This window comes from Phyllostomus hastatus, unplaced genomic scaffold (assembly GCF_019186645.2).
Source record: "Phyllostomus hastatus isolate PE091 unplaced genomic scaffold, TTU_PhHast_1.1 phas_scaffold_78, whole genome shotgun sequence".
Taxonomy (NCBI): domain Eukaryota; kingdom Metazoa; phylum Chordata; class Mammalia; order Chiroptera; family Phyllostomidae; genus Phyllostomus; species Phyllostomus hastatus.
Window position 1 is genome coordinate 72,235,724 of NW_025334041.1, and position 23,136 is coordinate 72,258,859.

The window sequence follows — 23,136 nt, forward strand, 5'->3', positions numbered from 1 at the left end:
GAGGGGCTTCCAGTCAGAAAGCATAGAGGTGTGAAAGGCCAGCATGTGTAGACAGATGTTGAGTACAGAGCAGGAGACAGACAGGCTGAAGGGTGGTGGGGGCCCTGGTGGGAACCCTCTTGAGTGGTCGGCTAGGGGAAGAACTCTACATTTAAGAACAGTGGTTTGCTTTGTTGTGCTGTTTGCTGTGAATTAAAGGACTTTGCATCCAGAAAGAGGACTGCAAATTTGGTAATGGAAATTTTAAGCACATACCAAGAAGGAAAGGTTCCAAAAGGAAATAATAAAGGCAAGAGATGAGATGGGGAGGCATTTGGCTCTGCTGAGTCACCTGTTAAGATCATGTTGCTCCCAAGGCAGAAGTGAGAAAGATGCGTCATCCCTCTGCGCAACCGTTCACTTGAGAGATGCCGGGACGTAGGAGAGCGTGAAGAGCAAGGTGCTGGCCTTTGCAGTTGGCCCAGCTTCCTTGGATGCTTGAAAAGTGTCTCTGACTGTTGGGGAAACTCAGAGGGAGGCCCCAACCCCAGGATTTGACCAAAAGAACTAGGTATCTCAACACAAACCCATCCAGATGCTGTCCTCAACAGTCCATGTTTACGACTAATTGAGGGATGCCTTTTTGTTTTCTCTGCCAGGCACCGCCTAGAATCCTTCGATCTCGCTTCAGGAAGAAAAGTACCTCATCCTCAGCCACTGAAACCACGTGAATGAGATGAGCCAACAGCACCGGATACACAGAATGTTTCTTCTCTGCCTTAAAGAGCTATCACTTACTAAAAACATAGACATCTGCAAGCTGGTGTGCTTAGTGTGCAGCCTCAGTCATGGCCTTTTCTCTCCCCTCTTCCACTTTTAGGATACTGTTTTTTCCTTTTATTTTGCTGGGGAGAGACTAAAGGGGAGGTAGTGTATGTGTGTGGGGGGTGTGACCCTTAAGTCTTCTGAGGTTAGTGATTTTCCACAATTGGATTATCATTAGACAGCAGTGTTTTTAGGATATAAGAGAATCACCACCCCCCTGCCAAGATGTACATTTGTAATTTATTTGTTGCATACTTCATTTTTAGTCCTGTAAATGTAAACAACGCAATTTTTAAAAACTTTTTTTGGGTTTTTTTTTTTTTGGTACTAATACTTTGGACTACATTGTACATATTTATGGCTTTGGTTTCATATAATGGACTTGCAAGGGCTGCCAGAGGTTCTGATAATGTAACCAAACTGCAAAAACAAGTGTAAAAAATGTTTTGATTCTAGAGAATGTCTTAGATTGTGCTTAAGAAGCTTCCCAGTACAGCTCCAGTACAATGTCCCTTTCCCTGCAGGACAAAGGCCCACATCCTTCAGACGGTTGTTTAGTCAGTGAGCCAGTGCGCTGCAGAACAGAGAAAGAAAACGCTCAGTGACGGGGATGAGCGTGACGAGGGCAGGGACACAGCCCCGAGTAAGAGAAGAGTCACAGGAAGCTTGTCTTTCCCTTGAACTCAGGTTGAGGGGCTTCTGAATCCTTTTGGGGGGGGGGGGGTTTACCATCTGCCTTGGGCAGGTGGCTCACCCTTGGTAAAACCTCTGCAGATGTGGACTTACAGAGCTGTTTGTGAGGAGTCATTTAAATGTTTCAAAAGTTCTTGACCAATGACTATTTCTCCTTCATTAGTAACCTGCACTGTGACTAATCTCCCCAGGCAGAGGGGTTTACAATCTGAGCACCTTCTTCTAAAGAACACTAAGCAAAAATCAGCCAATCAACCAAACCAGGACAAAACCTAGAACTACGCTTTCAGATATGCTCTAAAATACAGCGGACACCTGTGAAACATCAAAATGCTGGGTTCTAGAAGGTTTTAGAGGTTGAGATCTTCATGGATACGACTTGCTGCTTAGCTCCTGGGGCAGCTGCGGCTCCCACCCTTCTGTTCCCTTTCTGCCTCATGCAGAATGTGAACGGGGGGAAGTCGCACGCTTGTGGACACCCCAAGTCTTAATGGGCATTTCATACAAGCCCAGATCGCTAGTAGGAGAATGAAGCACTATCTGCCTAGATTGAGAATTTTGTTACAAGACAAATCTGGATTAAATAGCATTTTGGACCGAGGTAGCTGCTCTCCCCTTGGGGTGCTGAGCCTAAATGTAGGACTGTACATTTGTGCTTAGAGTTGGGTGTTTTCTTTCAGTGTAATGCATGCAGTGGTTACCAGTTATTTATAAAACTCGGACTGTGTTTGTTCATAGATGTGCCCTGAAGATTAGAGAATTAGTGTCACGTACCACTCCGAACTCATTGTCAACCAGCTGTAAACAGGCCCAGCTGAAGGCCTTTCCCATCATTACTGAGCCGCATGATGGCACATCGGCTGGATCTCAGCCACCTCAGAAAGGGTTCTACTTGAAGTTGTTACCAGATATGCTATTTCCATCCCTTAATTACTCTGAAGGTGGCTTTGTAATTTTCAAAAGGATTTAGGACAATAAACCTAAAAGCAAATTTGTGATTCAGAAGACAAATAGAAACTGCTCACTGTCTGCACCTTACACACACTAATACTTGAACCTGTTTAGGGAAGACAAAATCTGTTTTAAACTTACAGAATAGTTTCAGACAGAGGAAAAATACATGTGTTTGAACTTATCTGTTAGTTGGGAGTACCCAGGATTATCAGAAACAAGTACATAAAAAGCTTGTAAGTTAAGCAGCTTTATTGCAATTTTGTTTGCCAAAATAATAAATGCCTGTAGCTGTAACAGAGATTAAAATTCTATTGTGAACAAGCTAGATTTTCACTATTTCACAATGGAAAGTTTTAACAAGTACAGACTATCAAGTTTGCACTCAACTATGCCAAAAACAAGTTTGAAGCACTCTACTCTCACATGCTGTATTACTTCTCGTCCAAGATTTAGAAAACATAAAGGTATCCAAACTGCTGTCTTAATGTAAATGTAACTATTTTTCCTTCAAGTGTTGTTTAGGGAGTCAGTTTCTCCCTTAAAAACACTATACAACTGAGAACAGCCGTCATGTTTCTGGCAAAACGTTGTTTACTTATCCAACATGCTGTTGTATTTGTGTATGGACTGACACAAAATGTGAATGCCTCAAAGTGTACACATAGTGGTGTGGTGTTCTGTCTAGAGGATAAACTGTTTTTAATTTGCTGACACACAGACACAGGCTGCTTACAAAAGGTTAGCGCGAAGTCTGTCTTTTCCACATAGTGACTTTTCAGGTACCTGCTGTCGCACAGCGATCTGTCTGAGGGGAGGCGTGGTGCTGTGCTTGTGCACTGGAGAGCTTAGTCATAGCCCCTGCTGGCTTTGTGTGAGTAACCTGCTCGCTTCGCTGGCCTCTGATGTGTGTTCTCTCCGCTAAACTGTCCATGTGTTTGTGATAGCAGTGCTTGTCCATCATGACCGCCACCGAGTACCTGCCTAGTTCCTCACCTTGCACAGTATTTGAAATGGTAAAGGATGTGCTTTGTTCCCAAACAGCTGACATGCTGGACTGTGATGTGCATATCTCCCCTAGTTTAGCTCTGTAGACCCTATAGAACGATCTGTAATAAAACAACATATTGGACTGTGCGCCCAGGGGTGTAAAATCATGATTCCAAAGGTTGAAGTTCTCCTGTTTTGTTATAATGCTTGATATATATCTTGAATAAAGTCTTAACATTTTTCTTTCATTTTAAAAAATGCCTTTGTAATGCTGGGCTTATGAGGAAAGAGAAAGCATTTAAGAAAAAATGCAGAAGGTCGCCCTGGCCGGGTAGCTGGTTAGACCGCTGCCCTGATATGTGAAGGTTGCAGGTTGAATCTCTGGTCAGGGCACATACAAGAACCAGTCAGTGAACACACAACTAAGTGGAACAACAAATCAACGTCTGTCTCTCCCTCACCCTCTCACTCAAAAATCAATGCATAAAAATGTTTTAAAAATGTATAACATTGCAAGAAGTATGAGCTGAAAGCTCAGCCATCAACAGGCTTGGTGCCTGGTGACCTGGCCCCGTACCTACTGCACAGAATTGCTCCAAGGAAAAAAATTAAATGATGTCAGTGTATTGAAAACCGGTTGATCACATACACAGTAATGTGGAAACCGGGTAGCTGTGAAAATTAGGGTGCCAGTTTATCTGGAAGGCAGTTTTAATTCTGCAAGCATACTTTGGTCTCTCTTTTTCTCTCTTGCAGCCTGTTTCCTGCAAGTTTGGGAGGTGTGCGGGTCAGAGGAGGGCGATGCGTGTGGAGGTACACTGGGGGGGTGTGGACGCCCTTGACCCCACTGCAGCCCTTGCCTTTAAACCACAGGCTGGCGCACACGAACTTCACTGGGTGGTCGCAAAGACTTGGACACTCACAATCTGAAATAGCAAAATGAAACACATTTTCTTTGCCTTTATAGTCTTATATTGTATATGGTTGACATGAACACTGTATGATGAAGCAGCAGCAGATGCAGAAGACTGAAAGAAAGATGGAGAGATGGAAAGGCTAAAAACCCATTTATTCCTTTAGTGAGCCAACTCCAATGTCAACAGAACTGAGATTAACCAGGGTAAAAGATGACAGTTATAAAATTTAAGAGTCTTGGTACAGTGTCACGAAGTATTTAGTATTTGTAATGCTAGATTATAGTTACATGTTGATTTAGATATGAATTCCAAGGAGTAAGACGTAGGTTCTGACTGACTTATTAGCTGTATTTTGGGTTAGTTAACCTTCTGTAAGCTTTAGTTTTCTCAAATCTGAACTAAGGATAGAGTATCTCCTTGTAAGGCTGGTATAAGGATTAGCAGCTTTATAGATACATGCCTGTTCTTATGCTGGAGGGCACAGATTTTTAGTAAGTTACACTTTGACATATACTTGAATGTCATTTAGGTAGACCTTTTAATGAAAGATGTTTTGTCAAACTATAAATCAGCTTGATGATAAGCCCTGCTACCCCTTTCCCCTAAATTGTCTACCCACTGGCCTTCCCGCCCATCTCAATGCCAAGGCCTGCCTGCCAGCCCTCGTCTCTACCTCCCCTGTCCCAAGCCTAGCAGAGAAACCAAATTGCTCTGAGGCCACACGACAGAGACCTGTGTCTGTATTTGCACGAGAGAAGTCAAGGTGGGGTGAGAGGCTCTTCCTTAGCTCCTTCAGGCACCAGGTCCATCCCGCTGCCAAAGGCAGTCGGAGGCAGGAGCCAGGCAGGTGGGAAATGATGCGGCCGTCTTGGCAGTGGCTGATTTCTGCCATTTCAGAAGTCCGAGGAGAGGAACCCCATCCAAACAGAATGCCATTCCACGCCTCAGGCGCTTACCTCAAATCAAATGTCTGTTCTTTATTAATTGGTCCCATAAATAGATACATTTGGCCTTCTAGTTTTAGAATATTGTCACCCTTGTCCTTTAATAGATACACACACTGATTTCAAAGAATTTTGGTTACCTTCCCCCTTATTCTACAACAATAGAAGACCATCTTATCATCAACTATTATATTAAAGGATGTGAAGCAGTAATTGAGGCATACTTCTATTTAATAATGGTTTCTCAACCAGGCAAAGTACTGCTGTCTGAATTCCAGATGACTCTGCTGGGAGAGCTGAGAACCACTGCCCATGACTATATCCACTCTGTCAACTGTGCTTTCCTCAGTGCCTCTTGCCTGACCCTCTTAAAATGATTAATGCTAAACTCTTACATCATTTCTAACATGACTGAGATGACTTCTTCCCTCTTAGTATCTATAGTGTATGTTTGGAAAATTTTGGAGAAAGCTTATCTTCACAGTTAAAAATATGAAATCTCAAGTGGATTAACTTTTTAAAAATGCAGCATCTTTCAACTCTTGGGCAAAAAGTGTTTATCTTCATTTATATAGTCACTTCTGTTTCATGAATGGGCATACTGATAGGCTATTTCACTTACACACCTCTATAAAAAATCCTGTTCCCAGAAACGAAGTGAGCGTGTTGTGAGCACAGTGAACCTAGTATACTAGACATGCGCTGCCACCCCATGCTCACCTCCAAGTGAAACAGCCCACACACCTATTTTTTGTTCCACACGAATCTGCCAACACAACCAAGTGAGCCAGACTGGGCTCCTGATCCTAGGACAGCCAATCCCTATACTGTTTGGTGACTTGAGATGAGACCTGGTGTTAAAAGATAAGCCGGCCAGTGAAGAAACAGGAGCTGAGGGTCATGATGTAGAAATGTACCTCAAAAGAGCAAGCTCCAGGTATGATAAGGAAGCAGAAGTAACAGTAAGCAAAAACTGTGAATCAGATAAGTTGGTAAGTAGAGCGAGAATGGAGCCTACCATTCAGAGAACTGAGTCAATGTATGGCTAGACCGCAAGCCTAAAGATCCACCATTGCCTGTTGCTGAGATTACTAGAGGTGCCTCAAACCCAAAACCACCCTAGAATTTGTGTTCCTGCAGCCTGGGAGTTCTGGGTGGAAGATGGAGGTGGTATGGTGGTTCCTGAGTTTCCAGGCATGTATCCTTAAAAAAGAAGTCATACTGCTTGAAATAACTTACTAGCTTTAGAGTCTTTCTATGTCTGTCCTAACTTGAGATTCCTTGTAACTAAGTAAGCCTAATTGGAACAACTAGTTAAGCCATTACCACTTGTTAAAAATAATCGTTAATTTTAAACTTTTACTTCCCTGAACAAATCTGAGAATGCTGTCCATTAATTTTAAAGCTCTGATAAATTTGATATTGGTACTGTATGTTTCCATATCAGTTGGTATAACGTACATCAAGTTTTATATTTACTCATTTTTTAAAACTGAATTTATTGGCATGACATTGGTTAATAAAATTAAATAGGTTTCAGGTTTACAATTCTACATCATCTGTATACTGTATTGTGTGTTTACCATCCCAAGTCAATTCTCTGCAAAGACACCATACATACCATGGGAAAATCATAAAACTTCTGTTCTATACTTTCAGGTTTGTCCGATCATGATACTTCTGATAAGGATCGTCAGCATACCAGTTTCGTCTCTTCCAGAAAGATGTCGTCATTTTATCTAAGAGTTTACTCTGGGTTTTATTGCAGAACACAAATTCTCTCAGGCGTCTTTTTCTTGCAACCGTCTTCTTCCATAATTTTTTCTTATAACCAGCCTGTTAGATAATATTACAAGGACATTTAAAACATTGTATTATACAGACAACAACAGACAGCTTTACTACACATGGTTTATAGGTCCAATGGGAACAGACCAGACTTTCATAGGGGCTGGTATGTTTCAGAACAATGTGATTCTCAATGGGGCTGGATAGAGAAAGGATGTATAGTTTTAAAAAGAAATATTAATAATTTAATATTTGAAAATAATTTAAACTAAAACCACAGAAAATAAAGCTAAATAAATCTTTGTGCCTAATGTAGTACAGGGTAATGATATATAGGAGCTTACTATATGTCTTAACCTTATTATCTCTTTAACAATCTTCAACAACATACTATTCTCATTTTACATATTAAAGAGAAACAACCATTGATTAGAAAAGTCACGTAGCAGACAAAGGTCAGAGGTTATTAGTCAGAAGACTAGTAAGAGTTCTTAGGCACTACACTATACACTACGTTTTTTCCCTAATGTGGAGGATGATGGGGTGCTGGCTAGGCTGATAGCATTTACGTTCATTTAAGGGGGTGAGGTATTACAAGGGCCAAGAAGCACAGTTCTCAAATATGTTATTTCATTTATTCTTTCTACACACTAGGGAACAATTTCTATAGTAAGTACTTTTGTAAGGAATAAAGAATACAGTAAAACTATTATTAGGGGTGGTGAAGGAAGGGTTAACTCATATGTTTAACCCAGAACTGTCTATACACCATCCATGCATTATTAATTTTGAAGAATTTTTGAAGGAACAGTAAATAAGGCTGAACATAAAAACTACAATTACATCCTGTTTAAACTAGAAGAGACTGTAGGGACCACACAGGTTAACGTTTGACTAAAACCACACTGTCAGTTACAGGGGAGGTCAGACTAGAACCTGTGCTATTTGCACGAGTCCTTCGGTCCTTTGAGGCCAAGTGCTCCTTAGGGTACCATACTAACTGAACAAAACCAAAGCTCTTCGCTGAGCACCTCGGTGCCTTGGGTTTCTGACATGCCTCAGTGTCATCACTGAGAACCAGCAAATTCTACAGCACAGAGATGCTCAGAAATAATGAAAGGTTATTTAAGAGTTCTGGTTTTAAAATGCCAGCGATTTTTACTATTCATTGACCATAATTTAAAACAGGAATATTAAAATCAAAATCCCCCTACTGGTATAATAATTTTCTAGTTTAGAAGCCAAACTGGGCCCCTGTGGATCTCCAACTGACAGACATCTAATTTGCAGTCCTGGTTGTCACCACCAGTGTCTTGGAAGATTATTCTGTGGAATGCAAGGGTGTGAAAACACATGAAACATTTTAGATAATCTCTAGGCTCAGAAATAGAAGGAGAGAATAAAAATTAGGGACAACTGGATGGAACTGTCCCACAGAAAATACTTTCAGTTTTTATACATTAGTGTCAATTAACCCTCCCAGATATTTTGTTTTCTGCTTAAAAATGGATTTTGCTGAAACAGGCCATTATGCCTATGGAATACTTTTGGGGCCCTGAATGGAACCAGGTGTTACAGTTGGAGAACTTGATCGGGTCACTCAGACAACACGAGGGTTTCAAGGACTGATGAAAGGACACGGGAAGGAAGGCAAGGAACACTGCCCATTTCCTTTTACCTAGGGTCAAGTGAGGACCTAGAAATAATGAGTATGGTAAAAGGGAATGTAAATATTTCCAATGTTCCAAATTCCCCTGATTCACAACTATTAGCTCAACTACTTAGTTCACCTACTCATGGATCGCATGAGCTTCTAGTGATTAGTGCAGGAAATGACCACAGTGTGTATTGTTCCAGTGGGGAAACTGGCTGAAAACTCCAATCAACCTATTCATGTACAAATTTAGGATTGTTCATGAGACAGGGTATAATCCTTTCCAGCTATCAAATAGTGACAAAGTGCTACCAATTGTTTATCTTTACAAGGAAACAAATTTTGATGTTTAAAGAACTACTTGTTAACTTCTAAGTAGTAAAAGGGAAGTCAAATTAGGATTTGAATAGTTACCCAAACTCAAAGGTTGTTTTACAAAACTCTGGCCATCTCTTGCTTTCTAATGATCAGTTATTCTATTCCCACAAGTAAGGACATGAACTAAAAGCCCACAGCCATGCTCACTACACTCCATAGGAGAGGACAGAGTGGTAACAGTTTGTCAGAGTCCCCCTCCAAGGCTGCAGTCTGTGGTCAGAGGAAGCACTGGAGTTCTATCTGATATGGTCCCCAATTATACTAACAGAGAAAAAAACTTACAAAGTTAAAAGTGTATGTGGGATTAATGTTCGGCCATCAAGATTAAGCCACCCAGAGACTCTAATCCAAGGTAGACTGAAAAGCTCTTCAGTCCCCAAATCTGAGACATGTGATGAAATTCTTGCTGAAGTCCCCTCTGATGTAATACGCCAGGATTAAAGCGCCTCCCCACAGGTTATTTCACCTTGGGGGTTTCACAGGGCTCCTGGTAATCATTGGATAAGGCAGTCACGTAAGAGACCTGAGACGAACCCGTCCTACATGAACACTTTCACCGCTGTGAATAATATTAATGAGTGTTTAAACATGTTTTCTTCACACGGATTCACTTACATGAAGTGATGCCTGCCAAGCCAATACTTAAGCACAGCACAGCACTATGGAAGCTAGTGGTAAGAAGGGAGGAAGACACGCCAACAAACAGGCTGAATTCTGCTTCATTTTAATCTGCTCATACTCCCTTTTCAATCGATTGTGAAGACTCACCTTCCTCCTCACCCAAAGGCCAGAATGAAGTCGAAGAAACCTATAGATGACAGCTTTCACAGTCTTTCTCTTGCCTTTTCGTGAGCTGACGTATGTCATAGTTCTGACTGGCAGCTTCAGGATGTTTGGAAGCAAGGGGGCCACTCTAAAATACATTTTTAAAATTTAATTCAGCAATGAGTGATTAAAGGATAAAATCCACTTGTATCCTTAGAAATGAGTAAAGCAGCTCCAGTGGAACACAGCTGACTTTTAACGTACATTGTTACTTCAAATAATGACACTGTGCATAAATAAGAATAGCAACTATCAACAATTTGCAGGCTAGTTGTAATCTACCCCAGCCCGATCCCTATGAGAGAAGTGATTCTATTATATATCAATCATCTGATTTTTAATCCATCTGCTCACTTGATTACACCTTCTAAGGACTTCAACTTGTCTATCTTTGTATCCTTTCTGCCAAGTACAGTGCTAGGCACCCAGTGTGCTTAACTAAATATTTGCTGACTGAATAAACACCACATGCAGCCCAGCCTTGTAAACTGAGCATCTTGTTCACCCTCCACTTTGGCTGACAGTTCCACCCAGGAAACCACATCTGGAATATCAGCAGCGTGCTGTTCGGTAGTTCCTGCTGCCGCCGCCACATAGGTACATGGATGTCAGTCATATCTCCCACTCCATCAGGCAGTGTCTACGTAATAAACCGCAGGTACAGAAAGTACCATCTAATTCTAAGAAGTCGTTGCAGGCACGATATTTTAGAATTTCCATCCAAGCATCATGTTTACTCAAATATACTATACCTATTGAGGATTGTTGCCGTATGCCCACATGTCAGGCTTCTGACAGACATAACGAGCCCAGGAGCAGAGGAAACAACTGCAGTCTGAATATGACAAAACTGTCGGGCAGACAGTGCCGAACGAAGACAGGCATTCTTGGCACAGTTCCGATAGGCTGAGGATGCCAAAATATTCAGGGGGCGTAAAATTCCTGTAAAGATAGAGATGCACAAATGCTTAATGACATACTCCAAAATATACATCCAGATATTTAATTTAAAAATTTTGAAGGCAACTAAGTGTTATACATTATTAACATGCCTTGAAGCTCAGGCTCACCTGTGGAGCTTTTTACCAACTTTATCGAGGTATAACTTACATGCCCCCAAATCAATGTATTGTGTACAATTGTGTACAATTCAATGTATTTTAGTAAATTTAGAGTCGTGCAACTGTCACCATGATCCAGTTGATGTGTCCTAGTTCTTCTATGTTCAACAGTAAGGAAAATGTATGTAACATTAATTCCCACCCGCTGGACCTTACTCTGGACAGAATTGCTGCACGCTGTGCAACGGCAGGGCAGAGGCAGGAAGGCCTGACAACTCCCTGGAGAGACAAGAGTGGCAAGAGAAGGACACATAAAGAAAACAGGCCACGAGGAGGAGGTACATAGTCCAGTAGGACGAACACCACATGTAAAAACAAGACTGAAACTAATACCTATCTGGAAAGGGCACTGGACCTGCCACAGAAGCCGAGCACTGCTTGCCTGCCTGGGCAGAAGTAGTGGAAAATAAGGGGGGCGGATCATGAGGGGCCTAGATGTGTGGACCGAGCAGTCTTCATCTTTAACATGACATCCAGACTGAGTCCTCGTCCGCAAGGCAGAATCACTCACAGAGCCCTGATTCCACTGTTGATAGGTCTAGTGTGGGGCTGGAGAAGTGTGCATGTGAGAAACCTACACAGGATGGAACACTCCTAAACCTGGATGGTGGTGATGGTTGCACAACTCACTAAATCTACCAAGTCATCAAATTCTATACACAAAATGAGTCCTTTTTTAAAAACACACCATCAATGTTTGCTGTTCAGCTCTCCCTAGCAGGCCAGTGCTAGGACTGAGGGACTGGACCTCCATGAGTGGGTCTAGGGGCCTGATGTGACCATCTTACTGTGCCCTCAGGCCTGGTGGTGGTCCCAAGGCCTGTCAGTCTTCCCCCTAGGCTTTCCAGAAGTCCTGTGGAGTCCCAGGCTATGTCAGACTTGGGAAAGCTGCCTTTGTGAAGGAAAAGGACATGTAGGGAGAGGCCACGTAATGTCTCAGAACCTGGTAATTCCAATATCAGCATGTAATGGGAGGGAAACTGAGGCAAGATGGTAAAACCTGGAGAAAAAAATGACGGGGTTTGAAGGTGAGGTATGGAGAACCAGCATCTTTCAGACCCTGAACCAGAAAGGAGAGAGACTTGCAGGTACTTCCTCCTGGCTCTGGGGTGAGTCCTGCACAGCTCCATCCCCCAAGGGTGTCTGCAAGGTGGCCATGCTTGAGGGAACTGCAGGTCCCATGGGTCTCCAGTCTTGCTGTGCCCTGGAGGGGAGGCGAAGGGGTCGGCAGCATCCTGGGCCCTTATGAGCATTTTTGGTCATGTTCTGGTTCTTCAGCATCACCTACGTGATGAACACTCCCACAAACAGTAGTGGCAAGAAGCCTATGACTTATGGGATGGCAACAACATAGGCTCTGGGCAGGAAATGCTTGGGGATAACCTGCTGGCTGTCATTGAAGGGCAAAGAGAGTCACCCAGGCAGTGTGGTAGCTGAAGATGATGAGGCCGAGTCCCACCACCTGCTCTGTCCCTGTGGCCATTCTCCCTGCCTAAAACAGGTAACTTTATGGTATGTAAATTATACCTCAACAGTTAACTTTTTAAAAAGCTCCACAGGAAAGTCATCAGCTCACCACTGCCTTATTGTCCACTGCACTGACGTTACATAACAAATGAAGAGCTGCGTGATATGGAAGTGAGGTAATTAGAGTTTGAGCCAGACTGGCTGTACTCCTCTACTACTACTAGCTCTACTGCTTGCTAGCTGTGTGACCATAGGCCAGCTACTTAACCTCTCTGTGTCCCAGTTTCCTCAAATTTAAATGAAATTTATCATGGGGAGGTAATGGGAATTAAATGAGATATAACATGTAAAGCAGGGGTGTCAAACTCCTTTTTACCAGAGGCCACATCAGCCTTGCCATTGCTTTTAAAGGGCCAAAATAATTTTAGGACTGTATAAATGTAACTACTATTTAACTGTTAAGGAGTTGAAATTACATCCAGCCCTTTGAAGGCAATTGTGAGACTGATGTGGCCCCCAGTGAAAATGAGTTTGACACCCCTGATGTAAAGTGTTGCGAAGAGTGCCTGGCATACAGAAATCATTTAATGAAGGCTTAAAGCAGATAATAAAGAGCTGAGGAACACTGAGCAAAGAAAGCACAAGGTTAACAGGCAGCAGAAGGGAAATAGAACACTTAAAACCCTTATTTTGCTTTTGTGTTCTCTGTCAAAGACAACAGTTTCAAACTGAAAAAAAAAAAAAGTAGCATAAACATTGAGTTAGCTGAAATTAAGATTCAGGAAACTGGTCAGAGAGCCCTTATACCAGGCACTTGTCAGGCAAATTCTCTACTCTGTGTGGGCATTCAATCTCCAGGTCCAAATAAGTTATATCTCAAAGAACTGAAATATGTGTAGATATGAGTACAAGGCAAGAGGTAATCTTTTTCACAGGTCACCAGAGTTTGATGTCTCAGTTAAAAAAAAAAAAACAACTCAGAAAATTTTGGAAACCAAGCCTAAAGACAGATGAGAGCCCAGAACATATAATGGGTAAACTATAGGCTCATCTGTAGAAAAAAAAAATGTCAGATGAATAAACAGGAAGTAGAGAGAACAAAATATATTGTCAACTGGGAATGAACTGTTCCTTAAAAATAACTTCATTTCATTTTTTGATACAATCACTAGCCTGGGAAATCACAGACACTGTATTCTGACTTTAGGGAGGCATGAGAAAAGGCTTCTTCATAGCCTAAAGAAATTCAGAAATGTGGGATAATAGAAGAGTTTGATAAATTCCAAGCTGACTGGAAACTATCCCCAAATTAGACCGCTGTTCTGGTGAAAGTCTTCCTGGCTCCCTGACTACCTTTCCCCTTGATTTTCATTAAAGTCCTGAAACTGCATAAGGAATGTTTATTAAATCTGCATAAAAAACAAGTTGGGAACCATAGCTTACAAACATATTTGTGAAAAGATAGACTATATGGATTCAAAGTGATCCCAGAAAAAGGAAAAAACCATCAAAATTAACAAGATGAAATGGGGGAGAAACACTGAGGTTAGAAAAATGGGTAACAGGAAGAATGAAAACCTGGCTTGAGAGCAGATCCTGGGAAAATAACTTGGGGGGCTTTACCCATCATACCCTCTTCACAGACCAACCAGAGGGGATTTAGCTTGTAAAAACCAGAGTCAAACTCAGATTGTGTTTAACGAAAAAGGGTAGCACACAGCCCTGGCTGGGTGGCTCAGTTAGGTGGAACATTGTCCCATACACCAAAAAGTTTCTGGTTTGATTCCTCATTAAGGTACATGCCTAGGTTGGGGGGTTCGACCTCCCAGTCAGGGCATGTATGTGAGGCAACCAATCAATGTTTCTCTCTCAATCTCTCCCTTTGTCTCTCCAAAGATCAATAAACATAATTCTCCAGTAAGGATTTTTACAAAAAGGGCAGCACACTAATCAAGGATAGTAATTAACAGCTCCTTCAGTCTTCTGCCCATTTGAGCATTTTAACGCAGACCAGCTTTCTCTAAAAACACTCTTCCATGGAGAACACAGAAGTTTTTACAAAGGAAGTGACAGAAAACCAGAGTTGTGAAAAAATGAAAGGAAGTAGATGGAACAGGAAAAGCACAGGTGAAGAGGCAAAAATGGTTTAGTGTGGTTGGGGAATTCTAAACAGCCTTGTGTGGGGCAGGAATAAAAAGAATGGGGAGGGGCTGGGAGGTGAGTGTGACAGTGTCTAAAGTAGTGGTCTGCAAGCTTTTTTGATCCCATATCCTCTACAAGAATTCTGAAAAATTACATACTTCCACAAAACTTTATGTAATATCTAAAATTTTAAATAAATTGTTAAAAAGAATATAACTTATAGTACATTTAAAATACTGACACTTCAAAATAAGATGTCACATCATCTTTAAATGTTCTCAAAGGAAATCTACATATCATAGTTGAGTTGATACCAACCTACATCACCTACGTAAAAAACCCAAGGGCAATAAATTCAAATTGATGACAATAAAAACTTATTTTCATTAAAAGACACTTTAAACTAAAAAGGCAAGCCAAAGTGGGAGGAGATATTAGAAAACACATTTAAATGAGAAAGTTTGCATATCCAGGATATATAAAGAACCATATATCAGTAAGAAAACTCAACAGGAAAATGGGCAACATCTTTAAGTAGGTATTTCATAAAAGAAGTTTAAATGGCCAATACATGTATAAAGGTATTCAGGGACATCACTATGAATCAAGTAAATGCCATTAAAACCACAAAGAGACATCACTAAATACATACCAAACAGACAAAACTTTCTAGGTCTAAAAATACCAACTGTTGATGAGGACATGAAGAGAACAGTGCTGTGGTGACTTTATGCCTATCACTTTGGCAGTATCAGGCGGTGCTGAATATATATACATGCCAAATCTACAATTCCACAACTAGTTTTAAATGCACACAGACACACATCTTAGAGAAATTCTAGCACCCATGTACCAAGACCACAAGGTCAAACAGCACTGTACCTAATCACCCCCAAACTGGAAAACACCCAAATGCCAATCACTGGTAAAATGGAGAATTGTAGGGTAGTCACTAAGAGACTATTTTATAGCAGCAATGAGAAAGCACTATAGCTACATGCAAAATGAGTTTCACAAAGTAAAAGAACATACAAGAGTACATACTGTATGATTCCATTCATGCAAAGTACAAAAAAGGGCAATTTTTAAAGATGAGGATAGTGTTCATATTAGGCCAAAAAAAAGGACTTTTGATTGGGGAGGCCCACAGGAGTGGAAAAGAGGCTCTTGGTAGTGTTTTATGTCCCAATCTGGTGTTACACCCGATCTGGGTGTTAGTTTATGGAGGTTTGCTCCAAAGTTAAACGCATTTCTTGGAAAAAGTGTAGGCTGTTACAGACCATCACACTAAAGCAAATACTGCAATAAAGCAAGTATCACGAATTTTTTGGTTTTTCAGTGCATATAAAGGTTATGCTTAGATTGTTTAGGTTATATTGTAGTCTAATAAGCATGCAATAGTATTGTGTCTAAAAAAATATACATACCTTAATTTAAAAAAACTTTATTGTTAAAAAATACTATCCATCACCTGGGCCTATTGGGAAAATGGTGCCAATAGACTTGGCTCCACGTAAAATTACCACAAACCTTTAATTTGTAAAAACAAAAACTGCAATATCTACAAAGTGTAATAAAATTGAGTAGGCCGGTATTTAAGCTATTCATGTATATCATATAAATTTTCTTTATTGTGCTTTACAAATTAAAATTACCCCATGTAAACAAGCTGTTCTTTGAATTGGATATTTTACATCGTCGTTTTTTTAAATTTCTATTCTTCCACAGAATTTTATTCTAATTTTTTTTTTGTGAAAGTAATTTACTATAATCTTATATTTCTCGCCCAAGACATCCTTATAGGTGACCTTGTGCTGGAGGGTGAGCATAACGGCCACATTCCCTGTACTTTGTATGACTCTCATACACCCAAATTACCTGCCGGGCACCACGCAGGGCGCTTTTAGTGCTGGAGCTCATTTAGTCCTCAGGTAGAAGATATTATCCCCAAGTTACAGCCGCGGAAAATCATGTTTCGAGAAATTCACATTTTGAAGGTCAAAGGTCATGAGTGGTGGTTCTAGCCCTTCATCCCCTTTCGCCCCATCCTGCTTTGTTTTCTAAGAAGGAACGGCTAATACCCGATAAGGAAGCGGAAACCTCCAGACACCAAGGTGCACGAGGGTCAAAGAGTTTCGGAACCCCCTAGCATCAAATAACGACCCACGCCCTGCGCTTTTTTCTGTTAATGTACACGCTAAACACCCACTATATCCTGTGTCAGTAGTCCCTTCTGAGAAGGCAAACATCAAGCGCGTTGCTTTCCCACTGACCTGATGCTACTCTCACCACACCAGCAAAAGCAGAGATCGCCATTTTGCCACCCCCGCCCTACGGCGGCCGCATTGGTCCTAAAATGTTCAGGGCAAAGAGACGTTGAGGTAAACTACTCTAGGCGGAGTCAAGGCAGGGAAAACCAATTAAAGGAACGGTCAAATCAAGCTTTATTGAATATCTTGTATATGCCAGGCTGTCCTTCACCTCTGTAAAACAAGTGCCCGGCATTTAGTAGGCTCTTAATAAATTTTTATTGAACATTTGATTGAAAGATCTATTTAAAGTACAGGACATTTGAAACCCAATTTCTTTTTGCTCATTTCATTAAATTTGAGGGAATGAAACGTATTATCCTTCCAAAACTGGTAGATGATAGGAAACAGTAATACTATTAAAAATTATTTTTAAGAGGGAATCCCTGTTGCCTTTGAATATATTCTTCCCACCCTTCCCCCAAAATACCAACTATAATAAAATAAATGTAAATATTCTAAGGATATCTCGCATAAACACTTTTTTCTAATCAATAACACTGATTGTTATTTGGTGGAATAGCATCTCGACTCTTACTGAACAATTCTATAGTTTCTGAACAGTTCCTTATTTTATTCCTGAGAATTAGTGATTGTATGTCTTTTTTACTTAAGAAAATTATTGATTCTAGAAAGAGAAGAAGAGAGAAAGGGAGGAGAAGAGGAGGAGAGACAGACAGACAGGGACATTGACTTGTTGTTTCACTTATTTATGCATTCATTGATTGACCCCTATATATGCCCTGTCAGGGGATGGAACCCACAACCTTGGTGTAGCAGGATGACTCTCTAACCAACTGAGCTACTCTGCCAGGGGTGTATGTCTTTTCTAATGTTGCCTTCAAACAAACAAACACCCCAATGAACTTCTTACCCATCCTTGTTGCCTAAGATATTTCATGCATCTGCAATGTATGACACTGTTTACTGGTTGAAATGGGTAAGGGTTAAACACTGGGTCTCAAGGAGTTCACATTTAATAAGGAGACAAGTACAAGGCAGATAAATGACTCACAGGGGAAGTTCAAAGTTAAGGAGATGAGGCTTCTGGTTTGGATGATCAAGGACAAGGACACAGAATATAATATGGTTCTTAAACAATGGGGAGGAATTTTACAAGGGCAAGGTCATTCTTGGCAGTTAGAACACCAAGGGCTAAGGTGAGAAGAGAGGTAGCCAAGACAGAAACACAGGATTTGTTTAGAGCACTGGTTCACAAACTTTTTGGTCTTAGAACTTCTTTACATTCTTACAAATTGAGGATCCCCAAGAGTTTTTAATTCTATGGATTATATTCATTAGTATTTACTGTACAGAAAATTAAAATGGAAAAAAATTAAAAACACTTATTGTATTAGTTTCCTATTGCTGCTATAACAAATTACCCAAATTAATGGCTTAAAACAATACAAACATATCTTAAGTCTCTAGGTCAGAAATCCAAAATGGGTTTCAAGGTTAACATCAAGGTCTCCAGGGCTGTGTTCCTTGCAGGGGTGTCCAACCTTTTGGTGTCTCTGCATCACATTGAAAGACTTGTCTTGGGCCACACATTAAATACACTTCCACACATAATCACAAAACAATCTCATAATGTTTTAAGTAAACTTATAATTTTGTGTTGGGCTGCATTCACAGTCATCCTGAGCTGCATGTGGCAATGGGCCACAGGCTGAACACCCCTGTGAGGCTCTAAGGCAGAATTTGTTTCCTTGCCTTTTCCAGGGTCTAGAGGCTGTCTGTATTCCTTGGTTTGTGGCCTCTTCCTCCTTCGAAGCTGGTAATTGTATCACTCCGACTACTGTATCCACTGTCACATCTTCTTTTCTGAGTGGCCCTCCCACCCCTCTCTTTCACTCATCAGGACCCACGCAATATTGTACCAACAACACAGACAATCTGGGATAGTAACCCCATTTCAAGATTCTTAATCACATTTGCAAAAAAAATTTTTTTTTGCCATTTAAGGTAATATATTCACAGGTTCCAGAGATTAGGAGTGTGGACATAGTTGGGGATGACTATTCTGCCTACCACACTTATTTTAAAACAATAAACGTATTACATGTTAGCTCATTTTTAATGAACAATAACTATTCCAAGATCAAAAAAATTAGAAGAGTGGCATTGTTTAATCTTTTTGCAAATCTCTTTAATGTTTGGTTTAATATAAAGCTAGATTCTGATGCTTATCATCAGATGCTTAGATGCTTAGGCATTCAATCTATTTCAATATCTGGAAAAACTATGATAAAACAAATGAAAACAGCAAGTAATAACCTTAATATTATGAAGTTAGTTTTGATTTTATGGACTCTCTGAAAGGATCTGAGGCTCCCCAGTGATCCCAGATCACTCTATTGAGAACCACTGAGACGGTTATCCTTTGGTTAACTATCATTTGGTTATGCTGGGTTATAGGACATGTAAGTGGGTGATGAGCTTGAACTGTCATTGCTGTCTTGATCTCATACCTACAATGGCAACTGAGCCTAGAAATATCCACATACGCTAGAAAAGTATTCTGAGACATAAAACGTTTATGATTTGACAGTGGGAATCACTGCACTTTTTGAACAGGGATGTGATTTAAATTTCTGAATTTAGGAGAGTACATTTTAAAGACCCCCCCCCCCCGCCCCAAATCATAAATTGAATGTGGAAGATGAGGATTGGGGACTTGGTTTAACTTAGATCCTGAAGCTGAAGTTGCTAATGATGTTCCAGCTCAACGTGTGGCTGTGCCATACATGGCTGGAGCAGACTAAAATTGCTTATTGGCGATGAGGTTTATGGTCAAGGTGTTAAAAAAGTCATCATACTGGCATCGCCCACAATGACTACAGTGGGCAGGGGTGGTGTGGGGAAACTGCAATTCAAAGGCTAGAATTATTAAAAAAGATACAAGACGTATCTGGAGGCAGTTAGGTGATGATAATATGGAGCGTGTCATTACTAAAGTACATCAAATATATATACTCGCGTGAACATAAATAACTGTTTTAGGTAATTTTCAAATCTATTCCTCCATTTTACAAATGGAATTAGTAGCCTTATCTACCTCTGGGAAGAGCACCATACAGTAATAAATTACCTAGTTAAGACTTGAAAGTACTTTGCAAACACGATATACAAGTTTAGTTTCCATAATATTGTACTAATAGTATTGAATACTGTGTTCAAATTTAACGTAATACCTTGATTACAGACTCAGTGGAATACTTTGAACAGTGTTTCTTCATTGACTTTCTTATCTTCCAACCCGTACCATAGACTGCGGCCAAATATCTTTCAAAATAAAAACTTGGTGGAGAAAGCTGTGCAGTTTAAACTGGAAGTAGTAGAAGCTGTGGAACCCGACGAATCTGGGTTTCTATCCTCACTCTGCTATTAAGTTACGTGAGTGACACATTACGCACTTAGGTTTCTCCAGTGTTCGTTCACCCAGTCTCCCGCAATCTGGAAGACTCCCAAAGAACGGCTGTTAAACGAAACCGATGCGCAAGCCAAAAGAACACCGATTTAGCCAAATCGATTCCTTTCCACGGAATTGACGGAGACGGCTGAGATGCTTTCTTCCTTAATTCTCTGAAGAGTCAGGCCTATCCCTTTTTAGATCGACCGAAGCCTGAGTTTCACACGCCCTTCCTTGCCTCCCATTTACCTAGTAACCCTGGATTCGAAGTGCCGTCCAGAACCGAGTGAGCGACTGGGAAATTAAAAAAAAACACCCTTCCCACCATTGGAGGACCCACCTTCTTAAAAATGCCAGGGCTGGACGAAAGAGGAGTGCGCTTGCGCAGTGGCTCTAAAGCCTCCGCTACGCCCGAGGAGGGGTAGCGGGGAGGGACTTACGCACGCACGCACGCCCGCACGCACGCCCGCCTTCTCTTACTCGTACTGCTCTCACAGCTCCAGCGTATACCAGCCTCACTGTCCACCGGTTCGAGATGCTGCGAGTTTGTCAGTTATCCAGCGTGACCTCCGCCGCCCAGGTGAGCGCTGGGGCGCCGGGAAGGAGCGCGAAGTGAAGCGGACCCCGGGCAACCAAAGGAAAATGGAGGAGGGTGTCGCTCTGCCTAGGCCCCGGGACAAAGGAGTGTTTTGGGCCTTTGTCTTCGCGATAATCTCGGGCGGCCCGGCAGACATTTAATTCGGGAGCTCGCCAGACAGTGATGCCTTAAGGGTTATTGCTGAAGCGGGATGAGATGTGGAAAAGAGTCAGTGGCGGGTAGGCGGGCGGAGAATAGGGGGCATGGTTTCGGGGACTCATCATCCAATCATCCCTGTGCTGCCCCATTCAAGGACCAATCGTGGCTCCTGGCGCCCCGGTCGCCGGTTGTACGTGTGATCTGTTTCGCGCAGCCAGTGGTTGAAGGTCGAGGGGGAGAACTACAGTTCCCAGCAGGAAATGCAGAGCCTTGGTTTACTACATTTTTAATAAGGTGGTGCATGGACACTTAAGATTACGCGTTTTAGGGGTCAAGGTTGTAATTATGCGGGAATGATTTCTTTTCATAGCTGAGAACATCTCAGAGATTATTAACCTAAATAGAAATAAAATAATAGTTTGTGGAGTTCACACTATTTTGTGGAGTTGGTACTTGAGGAAGGACAGGAGTCATGACCTTGTGCTCATTTCTGAGATTAGTCTGGGGATCTGTGTCTCCATGGTGCTGGGACAATTTTGGCAAACATCCAAGGTGTTTAGACACTCAATTACTTTTACTTCGTCATAATTATCAAAATAACTTTATAAAATTAAAAAGGAAACCTATTTCTATTGATCACAATGTTCAGAAAAGTGATATTTTGGAAAAATGTATCGCAAAACAGGCCCTGTGACTCAAGCAATAATTGAATGAAATCCCTAAAAGGCAAAGTTTTTTTCTTCCAAGTTTGCTTATCTACTCATTTGTTGTCAGGGTAGGAGAAAAAATCTCTTACATAGGAAAATAATGTCTGTATTAGTTTCTATTGCTACATTACAAATACCACAACTTTAACCAAATAAAACAACACCCATTTATTATCGTACAGTTTCTAGATATGAATGATTTTGGTTCTCTACTCAGTGTCACACAAGACTGCAATCAAGGTGCTGGCTGTTTTGTGGTTTTGATTTGGAGGTCAGGGTTCTCTTTCAAGCTCATGCAGGGTTTTGTTTTTTTTTTTTAAAGATTTTATTTATTTTTAGACGGGGAGAAGGGAGAGAAACATCAATGTATGGTTGCTTTTTGCGTCCCCCGCCCCCACCACGACCTTTAGCCTGGGCCACAACCCAGGCATGTGCCCTTACTGGGAATCGGATCGGGACCCTTTGATTTGCAGGCCAGTGCTCAACCCACTGAGCTACAGCCAAGGCAAGCTCATGCAGTTTTGTTGGCAAAATTTAGTTCCTTGGAACTGTGGCGTCCTCGAAGTCCTCGTTTTCTTACTAGCTCTCGCTAGTCTCTCCTAGAGGCTGCTTGAAGTTAATCACCACAGGGTCCTCAGGTAGTTCATAACATGGACGTTTGCTTTCCTGCAGGCCACTGGGAGCTTGTCTCTTTGACTTCAAAATTTGACTTCTCTCTTTACTTCCCTGTTTCTGATCTCAAGGCCCAGATATGAAAGGTTTCTATTATTAGGCCAGGCTCACCTGGGTAACCTCTTTTTGATTAATTCAAAGTTAACTGATTAATAACCTGCAGCCCTCATAGTGGGCTTATGAGCAAGGAGTGGAGCTCATGGGGGCCTTGTTAGAATCCGGCCTACCGTAGCACCCAGGTGGGGCTAGGAGGATGAAGAAAGAAGAGCAACCTTTCCAGGTAGAACTGTTGAAGTTTGTCTTTGGAGCCTTCCCTTCATGGTACACTTTTCTTTATTCTGTCCTCAGACTAATGATTGTCACCAATCTGTCCCCTTTGTCTGCCCTAAAGTCCAAAATTACTTTTTCTTTGCCTTTATCAAAATATTTTTTGTTAGATTCCACATATAGTGAACCATATGGTATTTGTCTTTCTCTGACTGCCTTATTTCACTTAGCATAATGTTCTCCATGTCCATCCATACTGTTGCAAAGGGTAAAATTTTCTTTTTTACAGCTGAGTAGAATTCCATTCTGTGAATATCCCATAGGTGTTTTATCCACTCACCTATTGATGGACCAAA

The 23,136-nt window shown here is 41.3% G+C and overlaps 3 protein-coding genes and 1 pseudogene across 10 annotated transcripts in view; 2 read left to right on the forward strand and 2 right to left on the reverse strand.

The window, feature by feature from the left end:
* The window catches only part of REEP1 (receptor accessory protein 1), a 111,352-nt gene extending 107,656 nt beyond the window's left edge, over nucleotides 1–3,696 (forward strand). For all 4 annotated transcript variants that reach the window (XM_045827399.1, XM_045827404.1, XM_045827400.1 and 1 more), the window contains one exon: nucleotides 639–3,696. In XM_045827399.1, the coding sequence (XP_045683355.1) occupies nucleotides 639–710 (72 nt within the window). In that variant the 3' untranslated portion in view covers nucleotides 711–3,696. The remainder of the gene's footprint in view (nucleotides 1–638) is intronic.
* A 669-nt stretch (nucleotides 3,697–4,365) lies between these two features.
* On the reverse strand, nucleotides 4,366–17,037 carry MRPL35 (mitochondrial ribosomal protein L35). Its single transcript, XM_045827405.1, has 4 exons — nucleotides 16,948–17,037; nucleotides 10,697–10,886; nucleotides 9,888–10,032; nucleotides 4,366–7,135 (listed from the first exon to the last, which is right to left on the reverse strand). Exons 1-4 carry the CDS (start codon nucleotides 16,988–16,990, stop codon nucleotides 6,947–6,949), a joined length of 567 nt encoding a protein of 188 aa, XP_045683361.1. The 5' UTR covers nucleotides 16,991–17,037; the 3' UTR covers nucleotides 4,366–6,946.
* On the reverse strand, nucleotides 12,119–12,548 carry LOC123812097 (annotated as a pseudogene).
* A 3,784-nt stretch (nucleotides 17,038–20,821) lies between the features above and the next one.
* IMMT (inner membrane mitochondrial protein) overlaps nucleotides 20,822–23,136 on the forward strand; it is a 46,229-nt gene continuing 43,914 nt past the window's right edge. For 4 of the 5 annotated variants that reach the window (XM_045827394.1, XM_045827397.1, XM_045827395.1 and 1 more), the window contains exon 1: nucleotides 20,823–20,978. In XM_045827394.1, coding sequence (XP_045683350.1) covers nucleotides 20,934–20,978 — 45 coding nt within the window. In that variant the 5' untranslated portion in view covers nucleotides 20,823–20,933. Of the gene's footprint in view, nucleotides 20,979–23,136 lie in introns of all 5 variants that reach the window. The other variant, XM_045827396.1, reaches the window with a different exon arrangement.